At 41.2% G+C, this 26,989-nt stretch overlaps 1 protein-coding gene and 1 long non-coding RNA gene across 2 annotated transcripts in view; both read right to left on the bottom strand.

The window, feature by feature from the left end:
* Window positions 1-26,989, bottom strand: part of LOC308528750 — an 852,227-nt gene that overhangs the window by 619,849 nt on the left and 205,389 nt on the right. The gene's annotated exons all lie outside the window — the stretch shown is intronic.
* DAD1 (defender against cell death 1) lies at window positions 361-25,430 on the bottom strand. Its single transcript, XM_081111592.1, has 3 exons — window positions 25,144-25,430; window positions 11,669-11,843; window positions 361-599 (listed from the first exon to the last, which is right to left on the bottom strand). The coding sequence occupies exons 1-2, from the start codon at window positions 25,352-25,354 to the stop codon at window positions 11,713-11,715; spliced, it is 342 nt and encodes a 113-aa protein (XP_080967718.1). The 5' UTR covers window positions 25,355-25,430; the 3' UTR covers window positions 361-599; window positions 11,669-11,712.

Genomic DNA, 26,989 nt, shown 5'->3' on the forward strand with positions numbered 1-26,989 from the left:
TAAGAGGTACATATTTCACTTTTCCCTACTAAAGCATAGTGAAATAGCTGTAAATGTGGAAGCAAACAGTTCGATTTCTAACAAAGTGCTTAATGACAGTTCCAGGAATGCAAGTGTCATAAGAAGGGAACTGAACAACTGAGAGTAGTAAAGGGTTACCAGCTCCAGGAAAAAGGCAAAGGAATGTCTTTTCACAGGGTTGTCAGCACCGCTTTTTGTCATTAACTTCAAATACACTTAATGCAAACATGGAGGAAGATTCGCAGTTGCAAGTTATCAATCTTGCACAGAAGACTGTAGGAAAGAAAGGATTCTGACACCAATAAATAATAAAAACAAAAAACAGAGCCAAGGCATAGAAAGGAGTGGCATGGAGTTTAATTTGGAAGGCGAAAAGGTGACACAATGGAAGGGAGAAGAGGTCATGTAAATAAACACTCAGTGCAAAGTTGTTTTGACACAGAAGCAAGGGAACTTCTCTGGCTCTCCACCAGCATACCAAATCTAAGCCAGCAGGCAGTATAACTCTGAAGAACATCCATGTGTCCAACAAGCTGCCATCTCAAGAGCTCTTCTCCAGGGGAAATAAAAAAGTGAACCTAAAAGAAAGAAGTGGAAAGGTAAGAGGAGACACCCAAGGTTTTTTAAAATGTCTTATGACCAGGCCCCAAATCCTGAGCAATATTTAAGCCAGGCTAGAACCAAATATTTTTCACCAAACATTTTATAAAAGAATCCTTAAAAAGTAATGTTCAAATCTGAATTCCCAGCACACCAAGGCAAAGCTGACTAGGAACTGGTAGACATGGGTTCTGACTCCAGCTCTATGATTAATTAGCTGCACACCTCTACGTTAAGTCCCTCTTACCTCTCAGGTCCAACTCCTAAGAGGTGAGAAGGTAGCAATTTAACCTAAAGAGCTTCTTTGGATCTAGAGAGCTTATAAAGCACAACTTCCAGTTTGGGGGAGAATGAAGGAAGAATGTATTTAAGAGAGAAAGTTGAGAAAAATTCTCAATCTCAGATTTAACAAAGGAAATCCAGAAAAAATCTTTTTTTTCATTTACAGATAAGTTTACTTAGAGAAAGAATGTGGAGAATAACTCCGAGAAGCATCCACATTGCTGCTAGAATCAGATGAGACTGAGATCTGGTAGCTGTGAGGTGGAGCCCAACGGCTTCCTTCTAGTGCCTCCAGGGTAGTCAGAAAGTAACCCCTTTGGCCCATCCGGTATGGCTCAGTGGTTGAGCATTGACCTATGAACTGGTGGTCACGGTTTGATTCCTGGTTGGGGCACATGCCTGGGTTGTAGGTTCGATCCCCAGGAACCGTGCAGGAGGCAGCCGATCAATGATTCTCTCAAATCATTGATGTTTTCATCTCTCCCTCTCCCTTCCTCTCTGAAATCAATTTTTTTTAAATTTTTTTAAAGAAAGTAACCCCTTTGCCCTACGGGCTTCAAAATCTCTAGCCATAAGCAGCCAACTTTCTTGCAGTGAGTCATAAAAATACTGTAATATCTTTTTTAATATATTTTTATTGATTTCAGAGATGAAGAGAGAGGGAGGGAGAGATAGAAACATCAACGATGAGAGAGAATATCACTGATCAGCTGCCTTCTGCACGCCCAACATGGGGGGACAAGCCTGCAACCCAGTGAATGTGACCTGACGGAAATCGAACCGTGACCTCCTGTTTCATAGGCCAATGCTCAACCACTGAGCCACGCCACCAGACAAAATACTGTAACCTTATATGTGTGTCATGACTTTGAAAAAGATTGGGAAACACTGCAGAAGTGCTGGGCTATCCCAGTAGGTAAAAAGGCACCACCTTATTTTGTGTGTTGGTTCTGATCTGAAGATTTCAGCATCATAGGTTTAAAAAAAAGATCTTAGACTTCTAGCCAGAGTGCTTTTATTTCACTAACAATGGCATTTAGAGAAATGCTACATAAGTGCAGAACATTCCTACATCACTGGAATTGTGATACGTGTAAAGAAACAACAAAAAGTATCCACAATGCCAAACAAGAACAAAGAGACCTAGTAAAACTCACCTTTTCACTCCATCAAGTTTCTTAAAAGCAACAAACTATGAATTAATATATCAGTTCTAATGGCTGACGTGAGAGAGAACTACAACATAAGGTTATTTCAGTGAAGAGCTTTGACACTTTTACAATTATAAAAGAAATCCTAGTTTAGTATAAAAGTTGTTTTGAGATGCTCTGATATTAAAATATTTAAATCTGAAACACTGGAGCTGGTCTATCCAGAAGGCAAAAATGACTCATAACAGTAAGTCTCTTTGATAATAGTTTTCAGAAAATTCTATTTATAAAGATTTGTTCTCTTCTTTTAAGGCAAAAATATATTTACCAGACAGTATTCTAAAAGCAGAAGTTCTAGGCTTCTTTGAAATGTTAGCTCAGTAAAACTGGACTACTCAACAGCTCAGAATAATGGTTTTCACTGCTAACCCAGAAATAAAGGTTTCAGGAAACTAATAAAATTTCCTCCTCTGATATCAAGAATGTAAAATGAAAGACACCTACTGAGAAAAGTTAGCATGACTTCTTCAGTCTATTTCACTCACGCAGAAAAGACAGCACCACTTGATCAGTCTATTCTAATCATCTTAAAAGAAAGCAAGGCACAACGCAAAGAACTGTTGAAAATAATGACTCTCTGTATAGATACAAAAGATATAATGCCAGACAGGGTCATTTCTATTTGGAATCTGTATTCCTCTCCAGCACCATCTCTATTCAGACACTAGCTCTGAGCAGATATGCTCAAATACTGATTTTTCCTTCAAATCCAATCTCATCCTGGATCCTGGTCACCCAATTAAAACTGCAAATAGATAAAATGTGAATCAAAGACCATTCTGCAGAAATTCTAGGTTCAAAGCTCAATTTCAATCACTACAATTTCAAAAGGCACAGACTGTATATTTCTAAAACTGAAAGGAGCATTAGAGACCAGCTAATCTAATCCTCTCATTTTATAGATAAGGAAACTGCACCCTGGGAGGTGGACAAATCTGTCCAGAGCGATTCTGTCCACACCATGGCCACTCACCAGAGGTGACTATTTAAACTTAGTTAAAATTAAATAGAATTCAAAATTCGATTCCTCAGCTCCTTGGCTTCATTTCAAACTTTCAATAACCACATGTGGCTGGTGGCCACCAACCAGGTGGTGCAGCATCAGAACATTTCCACACGGTGGAGAGTCCAGGGTCACCCTCTCAGGATAAAGTCAGTTCTCTTGCATTTCCTCTGGATCTTATTAAATGTGACCAACTTTGCAGAAACATTTTAGATAGCCTGACTTCATCCTTTCTTATCAACCTCTCTATTTCTTTCCATTTAAAAAAAAAGCAAGTTTAATATTTTTAACAAAAACCTTCTAACAAGACATATATATATTTATCATCCAAAAGTCTTTGAACATAATAGAGAAGGGAAGTAAAATTTTTGAGTCACAATGTCTGTTAAGTTCCCACTCGGTCACTTATTAGCTCCAGGGCCTAGACAAGTCAGCTTACATCTCACGGCGGTGTAATTACCTCACGTGTAAACAGGAAGACTGCTATTTGTCTCCCTCCATCAGAGAATGGGCTGTGAGGGTCACATGGATCAGGTGTGTAAAAGTGTATGAGGAACGGATGTGAGTACTGCAAGCCTGGTAATAACTGTAATACATTTTATAAATATTTTTTAATTTTATAAAAGGCCTTATATAAACATCATGCATTTTGATACAGACAGTCACACTTTAACTTTCCTGTAATAGATGATGGGAATCTGATAATATGGATAAAAGCCAACAACTGAAGGGGAAGGAAAAAAAAGCAAAGCCCAATTGAGGATCCATACAAACAGCCAATCCTCCTCGAACACAATGGGAACCCATGAATTCTAGTAATCAAAGGCTTGAACAGCTGCAAGAAAATGATGAACATCCAGTCCAATCACCTCAATGTGCAGACAGGGAAACAGGGAGTGAAGGACCAATTTACTTGTCATTCCACAATGCAAGCCTTCCCCCTTCTAGTCATATGTTTATTTTTGCCTTGGCTTCTTTCTCCCACAGAACTTTCCACATGTCTTAGCATCTGCATGACTGGTGATACAGCTATTTTATATAGCATTTTATTGCCGTTAAAGATGACTTAGTCATCATACACTCATTCAACAAACATACATTGTTACTGTTAGCCTGTGCTAACCCCTGAGGTCCCCAACCCTCAGTAGGAGACAGGGCAGGAATCAAAAGATTCATAGCAGTGTGATAAGTACAGCACTCGAGGCATGAACAGTGGACTCCAGAGCCCCAGAAGAGGCTTCTATGCAACCTGGGACCAAAGATGACTAGGAGTAGGAATCATCAAACTACAAAAAATAAGGCAGGGAGTTAGGGCAACAATGAACTTCACAAATCTCCATTTTCTCTCTTTCTCTCTCTCTCTCTCTCTTTCTCTCTCTCTCTCTCTCTCTCTCTCTCCCTCTCTCTCTCTCTCTCTCTCTCTCTCTCTGTCTCCCCCCCCCTTCTCTCCCTCTCTCCCTCCCTCCCTCCCTCTCAACTTTAAATGGACCAAATACAAAAGAGAGCTCAATCACCAATTAGAGAGTCAGCAATTAGTGTTTTTTTTAATATATTTTATTGTTTTTTTACAGAGAAGAAGGGAGAGGGATAGAGAGTTAGAAACATCGATGAGAGAGAAACATTGATCAGCTGCCTCCTGCACACCCCCTACTGGGGATGTGCCCGCAACCAAGGTACATGCCCTTGACCGGAATCGAACCTGGGACCCTTCAGTCCGCAGGCCGACGGTCTATCCACTGAGCCAAACCAGTTCGGCAGCAATTAGTGTTTTATACTAAATACAACTAGCAGATTCAAGGTTTTAAGAATAATAGGTAAAGGATTAATCTCGCCCTCTGAGGAAAAAAAAGGAGCTGAAAAAGATTATGCTGTGTTTAGCTCAAAATATGCTCTACAAATTTAGAATAGTTCCTTTTTGGTGGCTGAACCTAATTCACTATAAAATTAAGTATCAAAGAATAAATGAAATTTAAAACACAGCCCCTCCCTGCCCTAGCTGGTTTGGCTTAGTGGATAGAGCGTCAGCCTGTCGACTGAAGAGTCCTGGGTTCGATTCCAGTCAAGGGCACATACTTGGGTTGGGGGCTTGATCCCCAGTAGGGGGCATGCAGAAGGCAGCCAATCAATGACTCTCATCATTGATGTTTCTATCTCTCTCTCCCTCTCCCTTATTCTCTGAAATCAATAAAAATATTCTTAAAAATCAGCTCCCCCCAACAAAAATTAAAGATTATTGCCAGTGAGAGGTCATGTTGAGAGCAAAAACAGGTCAAGAACAAACCAAAAGGGAGCTCTTGGACTGACAAGAAAAGGAAATAAACCCTGCACAGGATCTTCCCTGTGTGACAAAAGCCTTGGGCCACTTAATGGCTCATGGCCTTTATGCCTAACTCGACAATGCCCACTTCTGGACAGAACGTAAAGCAACCCCCACCCAGCATCTAGGCCCATTTGGACCTCTGCTGCCCTCCTGTGACTGGAAAATATATGTTTTATCACAAAGATATCAGGAGCTTCTTCCCCCAAACTCAACTTCTCTTATGCTTTGCAGTACAATCTCTCAGCAGATGAAATATATAATCCACTAGGTGGCAGTAGAACCTAAAGAATAATATTTACATTCCTATCCTGAAATAATTCTCTAGATTAGTATACTTCATTGATGAATTTGAAAAGCCAACAGTAATTGCATATTTGTAAATAGTACTGCTTGTCAGAATTATGTTCTGCCCAGTCCTTATAGCCCCCTTGCTCCATCCAGGATTAAACACTATGAATTTTGAGACCTGTGATAGAATGGCCTCCATTATAAAAACAAAGCAACACTAACAAGGTTTTATCACAAACATTAGCCAGTCTCCACCAGGCACACTTCCAAGCTCAGGTATGACCCTCTGAGCCCATTTCACTTTACCCTCTGATCCAGGGCCCAAGTCCAGGAACTTTCCTCCCAAACTATGACCTAATGGTAGCTATGTCCCTCTTTTCTTCATTTCCCTTTGGGGCCCTGAGATTCACTCCGCAATTTTTATTTTTAATGCCCTTAAAAGAAGTGGGGTGAGTAAATAGAAAACTGAATGTGCCAAGCAGGCAGTTTAGAAAAATTAATTCAGTCAAACTACTTGTAGTTAGGGGGCAGTACAATCCCCTAACTAATAAGGATGAGTCCAAGATTTGACTCATGTACATAAAATGAGTGGGGAATGAAGTATGGTAGCAATCACCTCAGGTAGAAACTATAGTTTAACTTTAACCCTGCTGTTTGGCTTCTGTACTTATTTGCTTTAACAACAGAAAAGTTATTTTGATTTTCTGAATTATATAAATCACCCCATTCGATTGAATACCCTATTGATTGTACTGTGACTATCCCATGGGTTGTGGTCATACTGGTCTTAGAAAGCACATTCTCCTTTACCTGGGAAGGACAGCACAATTATCCCAAGGTCAGAGGGCTCCAGCTAACGTGTCCCTGTTGGCTCGGTGTTCTGGAGACCCAAAACTGTAATTTAGATAGCATGCTGCTTCTGCTTCTGTAAACTGCTTTTTCGCAAACCAGGTTCCTCATTCCAGACCCGAGGGCTCTAGATAATGTGTTTCTGTCAATTCAGTGATCCAGAGACCCAAAACTATAATTTAGATAACATGCTGCTTTGCTTCTATAAACTGCTTTTTTGCAAATCAGGTTCCTCATTCCAAACCCTGGGATGTAATCAATACCTTTGTGATCTTTGCCTATATAAACCTGGTGTTTCGGCCATCTTATCACTATGAGATTTGGGAGAGCAAGATGCCCCCTCACAGTCCCGGATTTGCAATAAATGTGACTCTTTAATTCGGAAAAAAAAAAAAAAAAAAAAGAATTGCACAAAGAGATATGAACAAACAAAACAAAATAATTATAGAAAGTATATAAATTTTTAAATATTCTGTATTATGCATTCATTCAAAAAAGATTTACCGCCATTAAGTACCTGAACATCACTGACCATCATTTTAAATGTGCATGAATTCTCCCAACTCAGAAGCTTACTAGGAGCATTTTTCACTTTGCATTTACATTTTTATGATAATCTAAAAAATACTGAATCTATTCTTGACCACTGGAATAGCCATCTTTAGACAGTGCTGCCAACTGAGTAGCTTTTACCACAGCATTTCTCAAAACACCATCTTTGGACATGCTTTCGGGAGATAAAGTCTAAAGTTCGGTCCTCGCCAATTTGGCTCAGTGGATAGAGCTTCGGCCTGAGAACTGAAGGGTCCCCGGTTCGATTCTGGTCAAGGGCACATGCTCCATTGCGGGCTCCAACCCCTGTGTGGGGCGTGCAGGAGGTAGCCAATCAATGATTCTCTCTCATCATTGATGTTTCTCTCTCCCTCTCCCTTCCTCTCTGAAATCAATAAAAACATATTTAAAAAAAAAAAGACTAAAGTTTGGAAAAGGTTGTGTTTGATAGGTCTAGGCATGAGTTCTGGCTGAAAAAACTGCCAAAAACTTCTAGTCTTACAGCAGAGGGAAGGAAATGGTTGGTACTAGAGAGGAATTCAAAGGGAACTTCAGCTGAATTCACAATGTTTATAATCTGTTCAAAATCCACTAAATCCAGGTGGTAGCCACCTGGGTGTCTGTTTTGTTCTCAGTACTTTTCGGTATTTTTTAAATTGTCATAATAAAAACAAAGAAAGAAAAGCTTGAGGGGGAGGATAGTGAGAAAATAAGTGTGGTAACATTTTAAACACACTTCTTTAACTCCTCAATAGTCAAATACCTTAGAGTAAACAACCTTAAGCAAAAATGGAATACAAAATTTTTTTGAAGTCAGACTGGATTATCAGACTTCATAGTTACAAGGTTCCCAGCAAGCCTTTCCGAACCTGTTTCTCATCTATAAATGGAATTAGCAAGCCTATCTTCATGAGGTAATTTTGAAAATAAGACAATGAGAAGCACTTAACGCTTGGCCTACAGTGAGCTCTCACTACCTATTAATGTTAACTTCCTTACTTCTCTTGAGATAAATCTATGTTTTTTAACTCAGTACCATATCCATTTGATTTGCCTGTTTCAGAGTAGCTGCTTGTTTTGAATGTTACTCCCAAACCCTGGCTGGTTTGGCTCAGTGGTAAGAGTGTTAGCCCACAGACTGAAAGGTCACGGGTTCAATTCCCAGCCAAGGGCATGTACCTTGGTTGCAGGTAAGATCCCTGGCCCCGTCAGGGAGCATGTAGAAGGCAACCAGTCAATGTGTCTCTCTCACATCTATGTTTCTCTCTCTCTTTCTGTCTCTTTCTCTCTCTCTTCCCTTTCTCCCTCCTTTCCACACTCACTAAAGATCAATGGAAAAAATACCCTTCGGTGAGGAATGAATAAATAAATAAGTAAATAAATAAATAGCACCTCCAAATTCATGCAGAAGCAGTACCCTACAAATGTTCCTTCTTTTTATACCCAACTCTCAATGTACATGGCAAGTATCAATAATGTTCAATCTATTTCGTTCTACCTTATGAGTTGGTATAAATATTGAAAACTCACTTGGAAAACTGTTTTCAAAGTGTTGTCACATTGCACATAGAAATGAGTTAGAAGCACATAAAAAGGGCAAATGATGTATGTTACAAATTGACAGTACAGTAAAGTATATGTCAAATAAAGGATCTCTAGGAAAACCCCTGGGCAGTCCCCCAGGGAGAACACACTCTCTATGAGATGATTTAACACTGCAATCTGGGATGGGAAGATTTTGCTGCACCTTGGGACCATAATTCCCAACTGAACAGGTGGCTCTAGGTTGTTATAATAGTCTGCAGTACGCAGTTTCTGCTGAGCCTGCTTTTTTTCGTCTGTTTTTGTCATAATTTTGAAATACTAAGCTCTCTGCAGCAGGGTCCTCCTCCAATGATGACAGCCCTAGGAAATTATTCTCTATAATTTGGTATCTCCTTGAGCCCAGAGAAAACCTTGAAATGTTAGTGCTGTCCCTTTCTTAAGCATACACATGACTCATTTAGAAAAAAATAACTTGAGAAATTCAGAGTAAGGCAATCAGAAGACTTATGACCTTTCCAGCAAAGTTTCTATCAGGAAGCCCAAGAGTTAGTTACTCATGATATTTGCAGGCGTAAGGTCAATGTTGGTGGGTCAGCTTTCTAGCTGTACTCAGAGTTATCATTGGTCTGACACCTTGTCTGCTGCCTCTGCACAGTGGCTCCCTTCTCTAGACTCCCACAGTGCATTGTCCACATCTGTAGTGTGGCTTGAACTATGCTGTATCTAACTGCTATAAGGTAGCAGCCATATGTTACTTTTCTTTTGTGTTTCCAGTAATAAGGCATTGACTAGCACACAGATAGAAAAGGGGGAAGGGGAAGGACAACTGAAGGCCTGATCAGTTCTCCAAAGAGTTAAATTGTATTTGAATAGTAGAAAGAAGTGGTTCCAAACTTTTTCACTGAAATAAGCAACCTCTGTACCTTATCAAAAATGAAACCTTAGCCCTGGCCGGTGTGGCTCAGCTGGCTGTGTGTAGTCCCATGCACTGAAAAGTTGCTAGTTCAATTCCAGGTCAGGGCACATGCTCAGGTTACAGGCCTGATCCCCCGTAGGGGTGTGCAGAGGTAGCCAATCGATGTTTCACTACCACATTGATGTTTCTCTCTCTCTCCCTCTCCCTTCTTCTCTCTCTAAAAAAATCAATAAAGAATCTTTGAAAAGCAAATGAAACCTTACTTAACTAACAGAACTGTTTTTCATCAATAATAAAAAAGGATCTATGTAATATAAGTAACTAATTCATACCAGAAATTGAACAGTCATTGCCCCATTACTGCATTCACTTAGTACATGGTTGCTCTAACTCTCATGTCAGATTTCTGATCAGTACAAAAATGATAATTTTCCAAGTAGTGACAGAAAGAAGTTGGTCCTGGAATAGTCTTGCCCCAAATAGGATAACATTTCCTAAGATTCTCTTTTCTGTACCACCCAGTAAACAATACAACACCAAATTTTGTAGTGAAAAGGCAAAGAAGTCCTAGCCAGTTTGCCTCAGTGAATAGAACGTTGACCTGCAGACTGAAGGGTCCTGGGTTTGATTCTGGTGAAGGGCACATGCCCAGGTTGCGCACTTGATCCCCAGTAGGGGGTGTGCAGGAGGCAGCCAATCAATGATTCTCTCTCATCATTGATGTTTCTATCTCTCTCTCCCTCTCCCTTCCTCTATGAAATCAATAGAAAAATTTTTTTTTAAAAGGCAAAGAAAATAGTGCATTCATTCATCAGTAGCTACATAGGATACTGGAAGAACACAAGACGAACAGCATCACCGGTCTAAAGCACTATTCAGCAATCACTTAGCTATGTGGCCAGGGAAGGCCACTGAATTATTCTGGCCCTCTGTTTCCATACATATAATATAAAATAAGTGTTCCTACACCGAGTTCGGAAGCACACATTATTTCTTAGAGCTTTCGGATGCTGCTTGGAAGGGAGGGATGGAGAGGAGGGCATACCGCACACAAAGGAGAGTCCAAGCAAAGAGGGCTTTTCAACTTGTTCATGAAAACAACTCCAGCTACAATGCTGTTTTATATATGGAAAACCTATATAAGAATTTGTTTAGGGAAAAAAGCTCTACTGCTAAAAAAGGACAAATGGCCGAAACCGGTTTGGCTCAGTGGACAGAGCGTCGGCCTGCGGACTGAAGGGTCCCGGGTTCGATTCCGGTCAAGGGCATGTACCTGGGTGGCGGGCATATCCCCAGTGGGAGATGTGCAGGAGGCAGCTGATCTATGTTCCTCTCTCATCGATGTTTCTAACTCTCTATCCCTCTCCCTTCCTCTCTGTGGAAAATCAATGAAATATATTTTAAAAAAATAATAATAATAAAATAAAAAAAGGAAAATGGCAAATAAAACAAATGGCATATCATCCTATATTCTAAAGCAGCGGTCACCAACCTTTTGGACCTCACAGACCACCAGTGGTCCGCACACCACTGGGTGGTGACTGCTGTTCTAAAGTGTTCTCCCAAACTAATCCAATTTCTCCTTTTATTTCTACATTAGTGCATGTATTAACAAATGGCTACTATCTCATTTAGCATATACTGGATGTCAGTCAGGTGTAAGCACTATACTAGGTACTATGGGGACAATGGCCCAACATTTAAAGTCATCTAAGATCAAAATCAGAAATAAATTACAGAGCAAATCTAAAAGCAAAATCTTCAATTTTTGTCTCTTCTAAGATCTCAGAGTTATTTTCATGGAGTTATTGGTGCAGAAATTTATGTATTAGCTACAGGCAAGCTCCCATTTTGTTATCTTAATGATTTGCAAAACAGTGAGAAGAGAAGGCAATGACCAAGAGCGGCAGCACTGATGATTCAGGATGAAATTAATGCATACTTTGCAGACTGATAAAAAATTCTGTAAAAACGTCTTATCAGCAATGTGGGAACTTTGCCAGCCATGATCAAAACCAGCCCCATCCAATTTCCAGTTCTAAAATCAACATGATGGGACAAAGGCTATGATTACCACTTACCTTCTTCTAGTATCCCACTCCTCAATTAAACAAATAGGAATGATTCATCCAACGAAGTTCATGACAACAAGGTGCAGGATGGTGCTGGCAAAGAGAAAATCAGCAAAGGCTCGTTCCGGGGAGATGCCTTGGAAATCCGCTTTGTTCTGTGGGTTGATCTGTATTCTCAGACAAACTACACAAGAAACAAAACACAAAAATTATCATCTAAAAGTATAAAACAAATGACTGCTAATGAACACATACATACCCAATGACCCAACAATTCCATTCTAACAGGTATGATAACCATGACAACCCCAAACTGGAAACAATTTAAATGTCTATCAACAGTAAGATGGATAAGTTATAGCATATGCATACAATAAACACTATATATGAAGAAAGAAGAGGGAGGGGATATTGGAAGAAAATTGGTAAAAAGGTACAAACTTCCATATAATAAAAGCCTAATATGCTAAGTGTCCAGTCGTCTGGTCGTCCATTCAACCAATCAAAGCATAATATGCTAATGATATGCTAAGGCCACTTAACCACTCACTATGACGTTCACTGACCACCACGGGGCAGACGCTCCAATCGGTAGGTTAGCTTGCTACTGGGGTCTGGCCAATTGGGACTGGATAGGGACTGAGCAAGACAGGCCGGACACACTCTGGAGCCCTCCCAAGTTGGCCTCCCCAGCTGGCCAACCTCCTGCATCCCTCCCCAACCCCAATTGTGCAATGGCGGCGTCCCTTGGCCTGGCCTGCGCCCTCTCACAATCCAGGACCCCTCAGGAGATGTCGGAGAGCCAGTTTCAGCCAGATCTTGCAGGCCAGGACAAAGGATCCCACTGGTGCACGAATTCAAGCACCAGGCCTCTAGTCCAGTTATAAAATAAGTAGGTACTAGGAATGTAATGTACAGCATGATGATAATAGCTAACACTGCTACATGAAATATAAGACAGTTGTTAAGCAAGTTCTAATCACAAGAAGAAAATTTTTTCGTTTCTTTTTTCCTTTTTATTGTATCTATATGAAAAGATAAATATTAATTGAATCTTTATGGTAATCATTTTACAGTACATGTAAATAAAACCATCATGGTATATGCTTTAAATTTACACAGTGATGTATGTCATAAAACTGGAGGGAAGAAGGGGCTCAGCAAAAAACAAAACAAAAATCTTCAAAACATGGATAAATTCTACAAATATAATGTTGAGCAACATAATACAGACACAAAAAATACACGCCGTATTATTTCATTTATGTAAAGCTTAAAATAAGGCAAAACCAACTTATGGTAAAATACAAGCCAGGATTAGTGGTTTTTCTCTTTCATAGTAGGGATAACTAATAAGATGCAAGGTAGAGGTCTCTAGAGTGCTGGTAATGTTCTATAGCTTGACATCAAGCTATAGAACTCATCAAGACAGACAGATGTGGTAGGGGTGGGAGTTGCAGGGCACTGAGCAAAAAGAAAACTCATGGACAACAGTGTGGTGATTGCAGAGGGAGGGAGATGGAAGAGAGCATAGAGGGGATAAATGATGATGGAAAAAATAAAATAAAGATTAAATTTTAAAAACCCATCAAGTTGTACACTTAAGTGTTATGCACTTATTTGTGAAAGGAAAAAATATAACCTCATAGAGTTACACTAAAAAGAAAGGCTTACTCAGAAAAAAATAATATATATATACATATATATATATATATATATATATACACACATACATACATTATATAAAACCAAAAAATCTTTAGAACTCTCTTATCTCCTGATTAAATTATAACCTAGATTAGAAAGTAGTTGAGGGCAGTAACAATGTGGCTGGGTTGAATGACAAAAAGTTATAAAACTGTAAATTATTTTCAACATAGTGAATATTGGATAGCAGAAATTATAAACATAAAATGCTTATCTGTGAAGACCTCATAATTGTAGAAAATCTTTAATCTCAAAAAAGGCAAAAGACCTAAGCTACATTAACTTGACAGAGAACTCTCCACTGCCACATTCTACAGCCTTAAAGATTCCCACCTGATACATTAGCCACAGTCACCATTTGACATGAAAAGGGAGCTCCAGGAATACACTTTCTAAAAATATCTTTATGCCTGTGATAAATGATTACACTGCTTAAGAAAACTCAAATTTGCTTCAGGCTAACATCCATCCCATCACTAAGAAAAGGAAATGAACTGAGATCTAATCCGAAGGTCAGAAAGCTACCAGTCTACTTCTCCATAATCCATCACCTCAGCAACAATTTCCATTATGCTAAAACATGTAAACACTGTAGAAGCACCACTGATCTTTTCAAGTACCTGGACCCTTCAAAATATAAAGGACAGTGACTAAAGCAAGGGCAACCAATTAAAATCCTGCTGTGGATGGAATACAGATTGGTTCATGCATTTCAGAGAACTGGCAATACATTAATATTTAAAATGTTTGTACCTTTTGACTATGGAATTTCTTTTATAGAACAACTAGAGGCCCAGTGCACAAAAATTCATGCACTTGGTGGGGGGGCGGGGGACCAGGCCCTCAGCCCGGCCTGCACCCTCTCGCCGTCCGGGAGCCCTCAGGAGCTTAAGCCGCAGTCTGGCCTCCCTCTGTGGGAGGTGACCGGCGGGCCAATCAGGGGACAGCGCCCGCCGGCGAGCAGCCGGCCCTGCCCCCCAATCACCCCTCCACCACCGCCAGTTGCCACCTCTGCCCACCCTCCCCTTCACCATCCGCCCCCTCTGCCCGCTGGCACACACCTTGGCTGGCCCACTTGCTGGCCCCACCCACTGCTGACCATTCCGCAATTTGGTCATTTTGCATATTAGGCTTTTATTTTATAGGATGACATTCTAACAGCAAATTAGTAACATTGAAAAAAAAAGATAAAGTTAAAATGTCATCAAGGGATTTAAATAAATAATACTATATACATGCAGTGAAATTTCATGCAATCATTCAAAAGAATGATTTAAATCTCTATAGCTTGACAGTAAAGATATCTAAGACATATTACATGAAAAAGAAGTATTCCATTCCACATTTCTGCTTTTAAAATGGGGAGGGTGGAGAGAGAGAGAGAATTATTTTCTCATTTATTTTAGTTGGACTCTAGGAAAATCTGGAGGAATAAATACCAAATTATTAATAGTGGCTATTGGAGTGGCGAACAGGAGTAGTGTTTCAGGAAATATAAGGGGACAAAAGAAAAGAGAAGCTCCCCATGAAGGTAGGTATGAAAATTGATGTATTTATCATTATCATGATCACAGTAACCCAAGTTATTACAATGACAATATAAGTATATCGTCCTGCTGAGATGCAAAGGACTGAAGGTCATAAAGACCAACACTCCACTTAGTGCATAAAATGCCCAAGAGGTGGTAGGGGTGAGTACACTGGAGGGAAGCTGCATGAATTACCTCATCATTCCAGAATCGGATAAGCTGTACCCAGTTGAATAGTCACCTTCCAGAGTCTATTGATAGGGCTGTCATATCATTGAGTTGGGGTACACAAAAGGCAATGAACACTTGTTCAAAAAGCTCCTCCACAAATGATCTTTCAGTCTCTCTGTGAGCACTTCCAAAGTTGGAAATTTACGACCTCCTGAGGCAGCTTGCTCCATTTTAGAAGTTCTAATTTAATCTATGTCCTTAAATGTTATTCATTCAGCAGAGGCTTTCAGTCAAGATGGTGGTGTAGGAAAAGCAGTACTCATCGCCTCCCACAAGCACATCAAAATTTACAACTAAAACAGAGAACAACCAGTATTCAGACCCACCTAAAATCTAGCTGAATGGAAGTCCTACAACTAAGGATTCAAGAAAAAGCACATGGAAACTGGCAGGAGGGGCGGAGACACAGGAAGGAATCTCAGACCCAGTTGGTCCCACATCCACATGTGGCAGTTTAAAAAGGGGAGGGATATTTTAGCTGTGGAGGTTTCCCTGAGAAGTGAGGGGTCCCTGCCCCACATCAAGCCCTCAGTCCAGCATTCCAATGCTGGAAAGAGAAGTCCCCACAACTTCTGGCTGTGAGAACCAGAGGGGATTGTGGCTGAGTGACACGGAAGCTGCAGGAGTCCCAGGCAGTTCCTCTTAAAGGACCGGTGCATGGCCCTACTTAGACTCACTCCCTCTGAGCTCCAGCCCCGGGGCAGCAGCATAAAAGGAACATGGAACATGCAGGGAGGAATTAACTTGTCTGGAATCGGGGCACGACATGGAGGAACAGCTTTCTCTCAGACAGAAGTTGCTGCCAAAGGCCAGTGTTCCTTTGGTGAGACCACCTGCCATAGAGCTGTCAGGCTTCGCCAGATCTGAATCTCCTTCAAGCTGGCTCACACTTTTTACCCCACCTTGGTGATCCCCTGAGACCCTGCTCCGCCCTACTTGCAGGCTCATCCAAGCCATTTCCAGTGGCTTTTCGATACAACTGGCCTCTCCTGCCTCATGCTTTGGACTTTCCTAAAATCTCTCAAACAAGCAGCAGCTGGCATCAGTGTGCCCCATACCTCTCAGTAAGTGGCCCCAGGCCTGGCACTAGCGACAGCCCACCCTGGTTCACAGCTTGGCCTCTCCTGAGCACCTCCAAGCTCAACAGAAGTAGCAGTCATCTGCAGATTGCTTTGTAGCTCATGCTAGGTGGCTCCATGCAGGACATAGGCAAAGGCTGACTTTGCACCTCCCAGAAGGCCTCAGAGCCAGTGCACCCAGTGGTCAACTTCAACTACGCCAGATTACAACCCTTCCAACTCCACCAGTGACACATTCAAGGGGCAGACTTGGTGAGCATCAAAGCCCCACTGAAGCAAGTCCTACTCCGCAGGGTCAGCCCCTGCATAGCAGATCTTCCACTATAGTCATAACCAATCCTTGCAAACGATTAGCCTGGGTTGGTCCCTCCCAGTGACGCCAACATAAATCAAAGCTCAACTATAATAGGACAGTGCACACAGCTCACAGAGGGGTGCACTAGGAGTGCCCAGCTCAGGTGACTGGGGAGGCTGAGCCACTGGGCCCTATACAAGGCCATGCTACCAATTCCAGAAGACATAGCAGATCTACCTGATACATAGAAACAAAGACAGGTAAGCAGCCAAAATGCAGAGACAAAGAAACATGTCATAGATGAAAGAACAGGAGAAATCTTCAGAAAAAGAACTAAAATGAAATGGAAACAAGAAAACTACCAGATACAGAGTTCAAAACAATGGTTATAAGGATAATCAAGGAACTTAATGAAAACTTCAAGGAACTTAATGAGAATTTCAAAGAACTTAGTGAGAACATCAACAGCATAAAAAAGGATCAGTCAGAAATGAAACATACACTAACTGAAATAAAGAATAATTTATAGGGGATCAACAGTAGAGTAAAGGATGCTGAGAATCAAATCAGTGATTTGGAATATAAGAAAGCAAAAAACACCCAATCAGAACAGCAAAAGAAAAAAGAATCCAAAATATGAAGACAGTGTAAGGAGCCTCTGGGATAACTTCAAACGTATCAACAGTCACCTCATGGGGGGGCCAGAAGGAGAAGACAGAGAACAAGATATTGAAAATCTATTTTAAAAAATAATGACAGAAAACTTCTCTAACCTGGTGAAAGAAATAGGTATATATAAGTCCAGGAAGCACAGAGAGTCCCAAACAAGATGAACCCAAAGAGGCCCATAACAAGACACACCATAATTAAAATGCCAAAGGTGCCCTAACTGGTTTGACTCAGTGGACAGAGCATTGGCCTGCGGACTGAAGGGTCCCAGGTTCGATTCCAGTCAAGGGCATGTACCTTGATTGTGGGCACATCCCCAGGAGGGGGTGTGCAGGAGGCAGCTGATCGATGTTTCTCTCTCCTCGATGTTTCAAACTTTCTATGCCTCTCCCTTCCTCTCTGTAAAAAATCAGTAAAATATTTTTTTAAATAAATAAAATAAAATAAAATGCCAAAGGTGAAACACAAAGAGAGAATCTTAAAAGCAGCAAGAGAAAGAGGGTCAGTTACCTACAAGAGAGTGCCCATATGACTGTCAGCTGATTTTACAACAGAAACTTTGCAGGCCAGAAGGGAATGGCAAAAAATATTCAAAGTGATGAATAGCAAGGACCTACAACCAAGATCACTCTATCCAGCAAAGCTTTAATTTAGAATCAAAGGTGTCAGATAAAGAGCTTCCCAGACAAGGAAAGGCTAGAGTCCATCACTACCAAACCATGGAATGTTAAAGGGGAAGAAGAAGGAGGAGGAGGAGGAGAAGGAGGAAAAGGAGAAGGAGAAGAAATAAAAGATCAAAAATATGAAGATTAAAATGACAATAATGCATATCTATCAACAATTGAATCTAAAAATCAAAATAAATGAACAAGGAATCTAATGAACAAAATACACTAATTAATAAAATAGAACCAGAGATATGGAAACATGGAACACAATGACAAATTTCAGAGGGAAGGGGGAAAGGGGACCAAGAAGAGATTAACCAAAGAACTTACATGCATATATGCATTACATATGGACAAAGACAATAGGGTGGTGAAGGGCTGGGATGGGTGGGGCAGGAACCAGGTAGAGGGGGGCAATGTGGCGGAAAGTGGGGGCCATCTGTAATACTTTCAGCAATAAAGGCTAAATACTATAATTAATTAATTAACTGAGCATTTAGTATGTGCTGGGAATATGGCACAGAACAAGACAGACAAATATCTGTCTCTCAAGGAACTTATACTCAGGTGGAGAGAAACATGCAGTACATAAGTAAACAAATAAACAAGGAAATACCATGTAGAGATATGTGCTATGAAGGAAACAAAGCAAGGTAATAACAGAGTGACTGGGAAGCTATTTTTTATTTGGTGTTCACAAACCTCTCAAAGAAGGTGCTATCGGAGGCCAAAATTTGAAAGACAGGATCTAAGGGCAGAGCATTCCAGGCAGCAATAACAATCTTGACATGTCTTAGTATAACAGATCAGACTGAGGGAGATGACTGGGTGAGAAGGGTCAATCTCGAGTTGCATATCAGACATCAAGTGAAGATGTCAAGTGGGCAACTGGATTTACTAACCTAGAATTCAGGGAACAGGTCAGAATTAAAAGTATAAATGTGGTAGTTGTAGTTATATAGACATTATTTAAATTTACCTATAAAACAAAATATAGAGAAGGTATCAAGAACCATCACCTCCAACAGAGAAGAACCTAGCACTAACAGTAGGAAGGAAAAACCAATGAGGTGAGAAGAAACAAAGTGAGTGTAGTTTAGTAAAAGTTTCGAGAAGTACTCCACACAGAAGAAAGCAGCCAACTACATTAAATGCTAAATGTTGCTGAGCATTCAGGTAAGGTGAGGCAGATGGCTATTAGATCTGGCAAGAGTAGTTTCACTTAGTGTTGGAAAAAGACCATCACCAAGAATAGGTTAAGGAATGAATGAAAAATGAACAAACAGCAACTAGACTATTTTTTTCTAAGAATTCTGTGATGATCGAGAAGAAAAAAAAATGGAATGATACCAGGAGGGGTATCTGGAGTCAAATACAAAAATTTTAATTGAACAATACTAGAGCATGTTTGTATGATGAAAGGATAGAGAGAGAAATTAATAATGCAGAATAAAAGGATGATTGCAGAAGCTGAGTCTCTGAGTGAGCAAGAGGACTGGATCTTCCACACAAGTGAAGGAATTGGCCTTTGAAAGGAAAGGGACACATTATCCACCATCATGGGAAGTAAGCCACAGAGCAAGGATACAAGTGCAGGTGGGCTCCTGATTCCTGGGTGGGAAGATGAAAGGATTCCTGTCTACTTTTTTCAGTGGAAAAATAAAGCAAGATCATCAACTGAGAATACAGAAAAAGAGGAAATATAAAGAGTGGCGAGAAAAAGCTATAAAGCATAGTTTAGAAAAGCAAACATACCAGGGAAGTGTTACAAGACCACAGAGCAGGGCTGAGCGCCCATTTGTGTTCCTTTACTCACCAATACTTCTCCATCACAGCACCATATCCATATTGACTAGTCTGTACCTTCCACCTAGATTATAAACTGAGAGAACAGAGACCAGTTGTGTTTTGCAGTTGAGTCCTCAGTTCCTTGGCAGAGAATCTGGCACATAAATTGCTCGGTATTCCTTAAATTATTATGGGTATGCTCACAATTTAACATATACAATGTTAAACACTAGGCATGCAGAGATGACGACGACAGTTCCTACCTTCAAGGGCCTTACCTTCCAGAGAGAAGACAGACATGTAAACAAATACAACACAATATCAGCGCGCGCTCTCTCTCTCTCTCTCTCTCTCTCTCTCTCTCTCTCTCTCACACACACACACACACACACACACACACACACAGTGAAATAGGAATACAGGAGAAAAGACCTATGCTGGGAGAGTCAGGGAAGGGCTCCAAAGGGAAGCATGTCTTGAGCTGAGATGTCTAAGTAAAGGAATTTTCCAGACAGTCAAACAAAGGTAAAATAGCTTGAGATGTTCAGGGAATAACAAGTAACTCGATAATGCAGGAGGATAAAGTACAGGGAGTAAAAGCAAGAGATAAAACTGGAGATATGAACAGGACATCATGAAAGAGCCTATATACTATGAAAATAAATTGTAATTTTTCCTTGGAAACACAGACACACTTTAGGTAGGGAGCAGCACAATCAGACCTGCAAGTCAAAACAAGCTTGCAAACATAGTGGAAGATGGACTGGAGGGAGAGGTCCTGGAGGATGGGAGATTATTAATAATGAAGCTATAGCAGTCTAAATAAGAGCCTGCGTCAACTGAGGATAAAGAGGTAGCAATGCATATCGGTATGTGCATAACCCATGGACACAGACAACAGGGTGGTGAAGGTCTGGGGCAGGGGGCGGGGCAAGCTGGAGAGGGTCAATGGAAGAAAAAAGTGGACATACGTAATACTTTCAACAATAAAAATTTTAAAAAATAAAATAAAAGAAGCCCTCGCTGGTTTGGCTCAGTGGATAGAGTGTCAGCCTGAGGACTGAAGGGTCCCAGGTTCGCTTCCGGTCAAGGGCACGTACCTTGGTTGCAGATTTCCCCGGCCCTGGTTGGGTGCATGCAGGAGGCAACCAATCGATGTGTCTCTCTGACATCAATGTTTCTTTCTGTCTCTCCCTCTCCCTTCTACTCTCTTTAAAAATCAATGGAAAAATATCCTCAGGTGAGGATTAATCCAAAAAAAGAAAGAAAGAGAGAAACATGGATCAGACCATCAAACCTCAGAGGGAAGGTAGGGGAGGGTGGGGGTAAGGGGGAGAGATCAACCAAAGGACTTGTACGCATGCATATATGCATCATCAATGGACACATACACCAGGGGGTGAGGGCATGAGTGTGTGTGTGTGGGGGGGGGGGGTAATGGGGGGATAAGGACACATATGTAATACCTTAATCAATAAAGAAAAAGAAGGGAGGGAGGGAGGAAAAAGAGATGGCAGCAATGGATATGAGAGATTTAGAGGACTCTCAGGCACAAGGTTGGCAAACTTCCAATCTCTTGGATAGCAGTTATAAGAGATAATATAAAGGTCCATAAAGCTGATGGATAATTCCCTCCAAAATGCAGACCCCCTGGTCCACACAGCCCAACTACTTTCAGAAAACATTCTGGAGTAGACTTCCTTGTCTTTCAAATCAAACTGCTTTTACATCTGTAAACAAGGGGAAACAAAACTAATTTTTTAATCTAAAATTGTTTCATATAGATTAGAGAACATAATAGACCAAAGTTGTGAAATGACTTTTAAAATTATTTCAAGCCCAGACTGCTCAGTGGTTGCGTGTGAACCTATGAACCAGGAGGTCACAGTTTGATTCCTGGTCAGAGCACATGCCCAGATTGCAGGCTCAAACCACAAAAGGCAGCCAATCAATTATTTTCTCTCATCACTGATGTTTCTATCTCTCTCTCTCTCCCTTTCCCTCTATCTGAAATCAATAAAAATATATTTTTTAAAAACATTATTTCAAGATCAAAGACTTATCTTAAGACTTTGTTTTCCACTTATGCCTCCTACATAGCACTTTAAATGAGCAGAAAGAGGGATTTCAGTTAGGTGAAAAGGACACTAGCAGGGCTTCCTAACACTGGAATGTTAGTCCGGAAAAGGGACAGATGTCCTCCTCTTGAGGTATCTAACCGCAATATAAAGTCAACTGCTGAGGATGTTTGAAATCTGAGGTGAAGATTTCAAAAATATTCTGCCTCTGAGGTCCTTGTAAAGCCTACTTTACTGTGCACTGTTGATCCCTCCACTGACTCCCCGTCCCCCCCACCCCCCTAAAAAAAACCAACAAATTTCTCAATGGCAATTTTCTTGAAAATTTCTGGCTCTTTCTTAAAACAATGGGTAAGTCTCCGAGGCATGAAGGACTAGGAGAATCAGACAATTTTCATCAGGCCCAAATAACACTAGTCTTTTTAAAAGTGTGGTAGCATTCTATATTGGTTTAAAATGTACTGACCAATTTCCAAAGAACACATGCTAAATAAATGCAGACAGAAGGAATGGAAGAGAACAGATTGCTAAAAAGAAATCAGGGAACTTTTCCCTCTAATTCATCCTACATGCTAACACCAATTTTAAGTCTCTCCCTTACTCAAATTAAAAAAAAAAAAAAAAATCCTTAGATGCTTTCCTATTACCTACAAGATAAAATTCAAATTCCTTGGCCTGCGCACTCCAAGTTCCAGCATGCAGTACTACCTATCAACATAATCACCTACAATTCCCTTTCTCAGCCAAACTGACCTCCTCCCTTCTCTTCCAACAGGAAACACAACCACAGGGAAGTGAGAAACATCAGCACCATAAATAGGTTCAAGGCTTCCCTTCCCAACAATCAGAACAACGGATAAACTTTAAATACATATTTCCCCTTAAAACTAGTCTCCAGTTGAGTACCTAGGCTATCAAATGGAAGAGCAGGCAGGATTTAGTAAGGTTGATGCTATCAAAAGAAATGTAAATGATGCCCTTCTACGGTAACTGCGAATTGCCATCCTTTCTTTTCCTAGAACTGTCATTTCTCTGGCCCAATTACCTGTTACTAGTATCTAGCAGCTTTGAAATCCACCGCCCCCCCCCAGCCCCCCCGAAACTGACTCCGCTATTAAAGTGCCCTTGCACTAGGTATTCTATTCAATGGCAAGTCATTGACTTCTCATTGGGGAAAAGAGAAGGGAATCTGCCAATTCTCCTTTAGCCACAACAGCCTCAAAAACAGGACTTGGCATAAGGAAATATTATCTGCTCAAAAAAATCTTCTGGTTTTAGCAGTCCAAGTAGCCCTGAGGAGTCATTTTAACCCTACAAACTTATGAAGCCCGGGTGATTTCAGCATAGAGATGTCTTTTTTTTTTTAAATCAGCTTTTAGGCCCTACCCTATTCCTACCCTTTTCAGACCTGAAAGACAAAATCACCAAACAAAATTCACCAGAGCTTCTCAAGATTCTTCTCCCATCCAGCTAATAAAAATTCTTAGTCGCCGAGACCGGTTTGGCTCAGTGGATAGAGTGTCAGCCTGTGGACTGAAAGGTCCCAGGTTCGATTCCGGTCAGGGGCATGTACCTGGGTTGCGGGCACATCCCCAGTGGGAGATGTGCAGGAGTCAGCTGATCGATGTTTCTCTCTCATCGATGTTTCTAACTCTCTATCTCTCTCCCCTCCTCTCTGTAAAAAAATCATTAAAAAAAAAAAAAATTCTTAGTCATGAACAGAATTTGGGGAAAGGGAAGGAAGGGTCTATAGCAAAGAGGGTAGGATATCTGATGCATCTGATGATGGTGCCCTGTCAATTCCTGAAGGCCAAAATGCTGCCAGAGAACCAGGTCTTGGTTATCTAAGGCAAAACGTAAAGATAATGAAATATTCAACTGATCAATAGGCTAACTGCAACGCCAGACCCTTGGACTTATTTTAAGTTCTAAGAAAGAGAGAAGGTAGAGTTTATCTGAGTCTGAACTAGTAATTTGAATGTGTAAAAGCATTCTACAGATGTATACTTTAAGCTGTAATGAAGTCTCCAAACCATTTTAATGCTATATTTTGTCTGTGTCCTAAATAGACTGTAAACTATTTGAGGACATACACTTGATATATCCCCAAAGCTTTTACCATAATGCTAATGTTATTAGATTCAAAATACGATGGCCTGACTGATGATCACTGGAAAAAACAAACATGAATTCTAGTATGTTTTTAAAGTCATGTAGCAGACAATACCAGTGACTGACAAAGTCCATGTGGTAGCCACCTATAAACTGGACTAGCTAACACCCCCTGACCCAATTCTGGACTCAGTATTCATTGAATCCCTGTTCAAGAAAAAAAGTCAGGCCCTAACCGGTTTGGCTCAGTGGATAGAGCATCCGCCTGCGGACTGAAGGGTCCCAGGTTCGATTCTGGTCAAGGGCATGTACCTTGGTTGCGGGCACATTCCCAGTGGGGGGTGTGCAGAAGGCAGCTGATTGATGTTTCTCTCTCACTGATGCTTCTAACTCTCTATCCCTCTCCCTTCCTCTCTGTAAAAAATCAATAAAAAGTATTTTTTTTAAAAGAAAAAAGGTCAGATTTTTGGCAAAAATTTATGGAGGACAGTCAGCTCTCATTAAATATGGCAGTCTACAAGATATCAAACACTAGGAATCAGAAAGAATAATAATGCTAAAATAGAACTATGTGCCCTAGCCAGTGTGGCTCACGTGGTTGCCAGTTGGATTCCTGGATTGAGGGTTCAATTCCCGGCCAGGGGCATGCAAAAGGCAGCTGATCCATGTTTCCCTTTCACATTAATGTTTCTCTTCTCCCTCTCCCTTCCTCTCTGAAATTAATGAAAAAAAATTTTTTTAAAGTCAAGGATGACTCTTTGCTTTAAAAAAAATAGAACTATGTGAATAAAAACTGAGTTCAGGGTAGTGAAACAACATCTTCATCCACAAGAAATAAGCAGGAGCAGCTAAAAGTCAAAGTCAAGTAAAGGATAATTCGACAAGCAAAGCTCCCATGCTTATATTTCTTACACTGTTCATTGAAACATCTCACCGGAGGTTGGTAATGATTAGGTCAAGGTGAGAAGATGCTTCAGAGTTGGGTTTTCTATTTTAAAAGTCTACCAACCTTAAAAGGGTGTGAAAGCTAAGTGAAAATTGGAATGAACTTTTTTCCCTGGACCAAAATGAAGTGATGTGGATCACCAGGTTGAGGAGCAGCATGAAGGTCGATGTTTTACAGATTTAATTCCAGCTACGAGGGGGCTTTTTTGGTATCTGGTATGTGACAACCTTTCTGAGCCTCAATTTCCCGACTCACAAAAAGAGGGCAATGCAGGCTCCCCTCACAACTTCACGAGGCGGTGGTCTGACATAAAGAGTACTGTGAGAATAAAAGCAGCGCCCCACAATAACATTATTACTGCGATTACTTATAGAATTATTACCCGCTAGGATGAAGCTCCCCACACAAGAGATGAAGCCCGAGAGGAAAGAGTTGAAGGGAAAGGTCCCCACGAGGAGACAATAACCGAACTGCAGCGCCCCGGTCAGCAGTATATACAGGAGGTACGCGTCCAGCAACTTCAGACGCTGAGGAGTGGTGCTCAAGTATTCTTCCAAGAACCGCGAGATGACCGACACTACTGAGGCCGACATGACTACAAGATCGATCCGCAGGCCTGCACTCGCCAAACTCCGAGAGGAAACGACCACCACACCGGATGTGGCGTTCGCGCGTGCGCAACGCTGTAACCCAGCTCCACACGCCCCGATTGGCCAATTTGCGCAGGCGTAGGGTGGGCCAAAGCGCGAAACAACCAATGCGCAGACGCAGAATACATCGACTGACAGAACTACCGCCAGTACAGCTAATGCGCCTGCGCAATAAATCTTCCGTCAGAGCAGGAGACGTGTACTCTTTCTACCCTATTTTTGCAGTCACGTTAGTGACGCTCGCGGTTGCTCTGGCAACAAGATACAGTGAAAGGAAGTAGAGGAGGTTTTACGGCGGACCGCGTAGCTCCCCGTAGCTACCCGAGGGTTCCCGCGCTCTCTCTTTGCTCCTCAAAGATTAACTGGTTCTGTTTTACGTCAATGCCTGGCACTCCCCAGGTTCAGTACCAGCTCGGCCCTGAGCCTGACTGCATATTCCTGTCCCAGATCATTAGAACAAGTCAAGTTAGTCCACCAGCAGTGAAAAACACTGGCAGCGAATAACTGCTCAGGCACCAGTTTAGAAGTGGTTATTGGAGGAGGAAAGTGCGGCGAGTAGGGAACGAGTGAGCTTGACCTCTACAAGGGCCCTGAGTTGGCCCTGGAGGTGCTTATGAGTAAGCGCGGTAGAACCTGAGCCCACAGGTATTCATTCATTCAGCAAACATTTACTGGATATCTCCTCGGGTCCCACGTTAAGTTGTAGGTACCCTCCGGAGGAATCCTACAGTCATGAATCCTACAGTCACCAGCGGGTGATTGGGAAGAGAACGAAGGGAGAGAGGTGGGGAGAATGAGGCCAGGTTGGGGGGGGGGGGGGGGGGGGTGAGACTAAAATAATGGATTATTAAAGTACATAAAGTAAACGAAGTTTAGCAGCCTTTTACTCCCAAGCTGAAGTCTTGAACCCCGTGTAATATCCCAGGATGTCAGTGCTGAAAGGCTCGCAAAAGCATTGCCTGGTTCAGCCCCTTTCCCCTCCAACTCATTTTGCAGAGGAAACTGAAAATTTGAGGTTTTATATTTTAACAAGTGGGGTTAACTATATTTACCGTTTTAACTTTTTTACAAAATAAGGTTCACTTTAATTTCTGGCTTCCGCGGCCCGTTTGATTTCACATGAATTTGACCCTCCAGACTTAGTTCATCTCATCTTTCGGCTGCAAGTCACACATAAGCAGGTACTTTTTCAGCTTATTAATAACTTTGAGCTATCCTAGGTACTCGGTAAAATGCCTAAAACAAGTGGATGACAATGTTCCTTTATTTTCTTTTTTTATTTATGTTTAGACTGGAAAATCTATCTGCATCAACTAACATACTGATTATCAGTGGTTGGCAAAGCCTTGCTTAGGTTCTAGAAAGAAGAAAAATAATCCATGTCCTCAGAAAGCTTTACAATTTATTTGAAGAGATATGTTTATATTTAGACCCACCGAGATTTGTATTGCTATATGAATTTAAGTTCAGCTTAAACTCTCTGATTTTGCTGGGGGGGGGGGGGGGAGTGGGCAACCCCTCTGCTTTTTATTTCAATATAATATGGCAAGAAGCATAAGTTTCTCTGACAAGTTGAAC

This window comes from Myotis nattereri (assembly GCF_964212035.1).
Source record: "Myotis nattereri genome assembly, chromosome: 1".
Taxonomy (NCBI): Eukaryota; Metazoa; Chordata; class Mammalia; order Chiroptera; family Vespertilionidae; genus Myotis; species Myotis nattereri.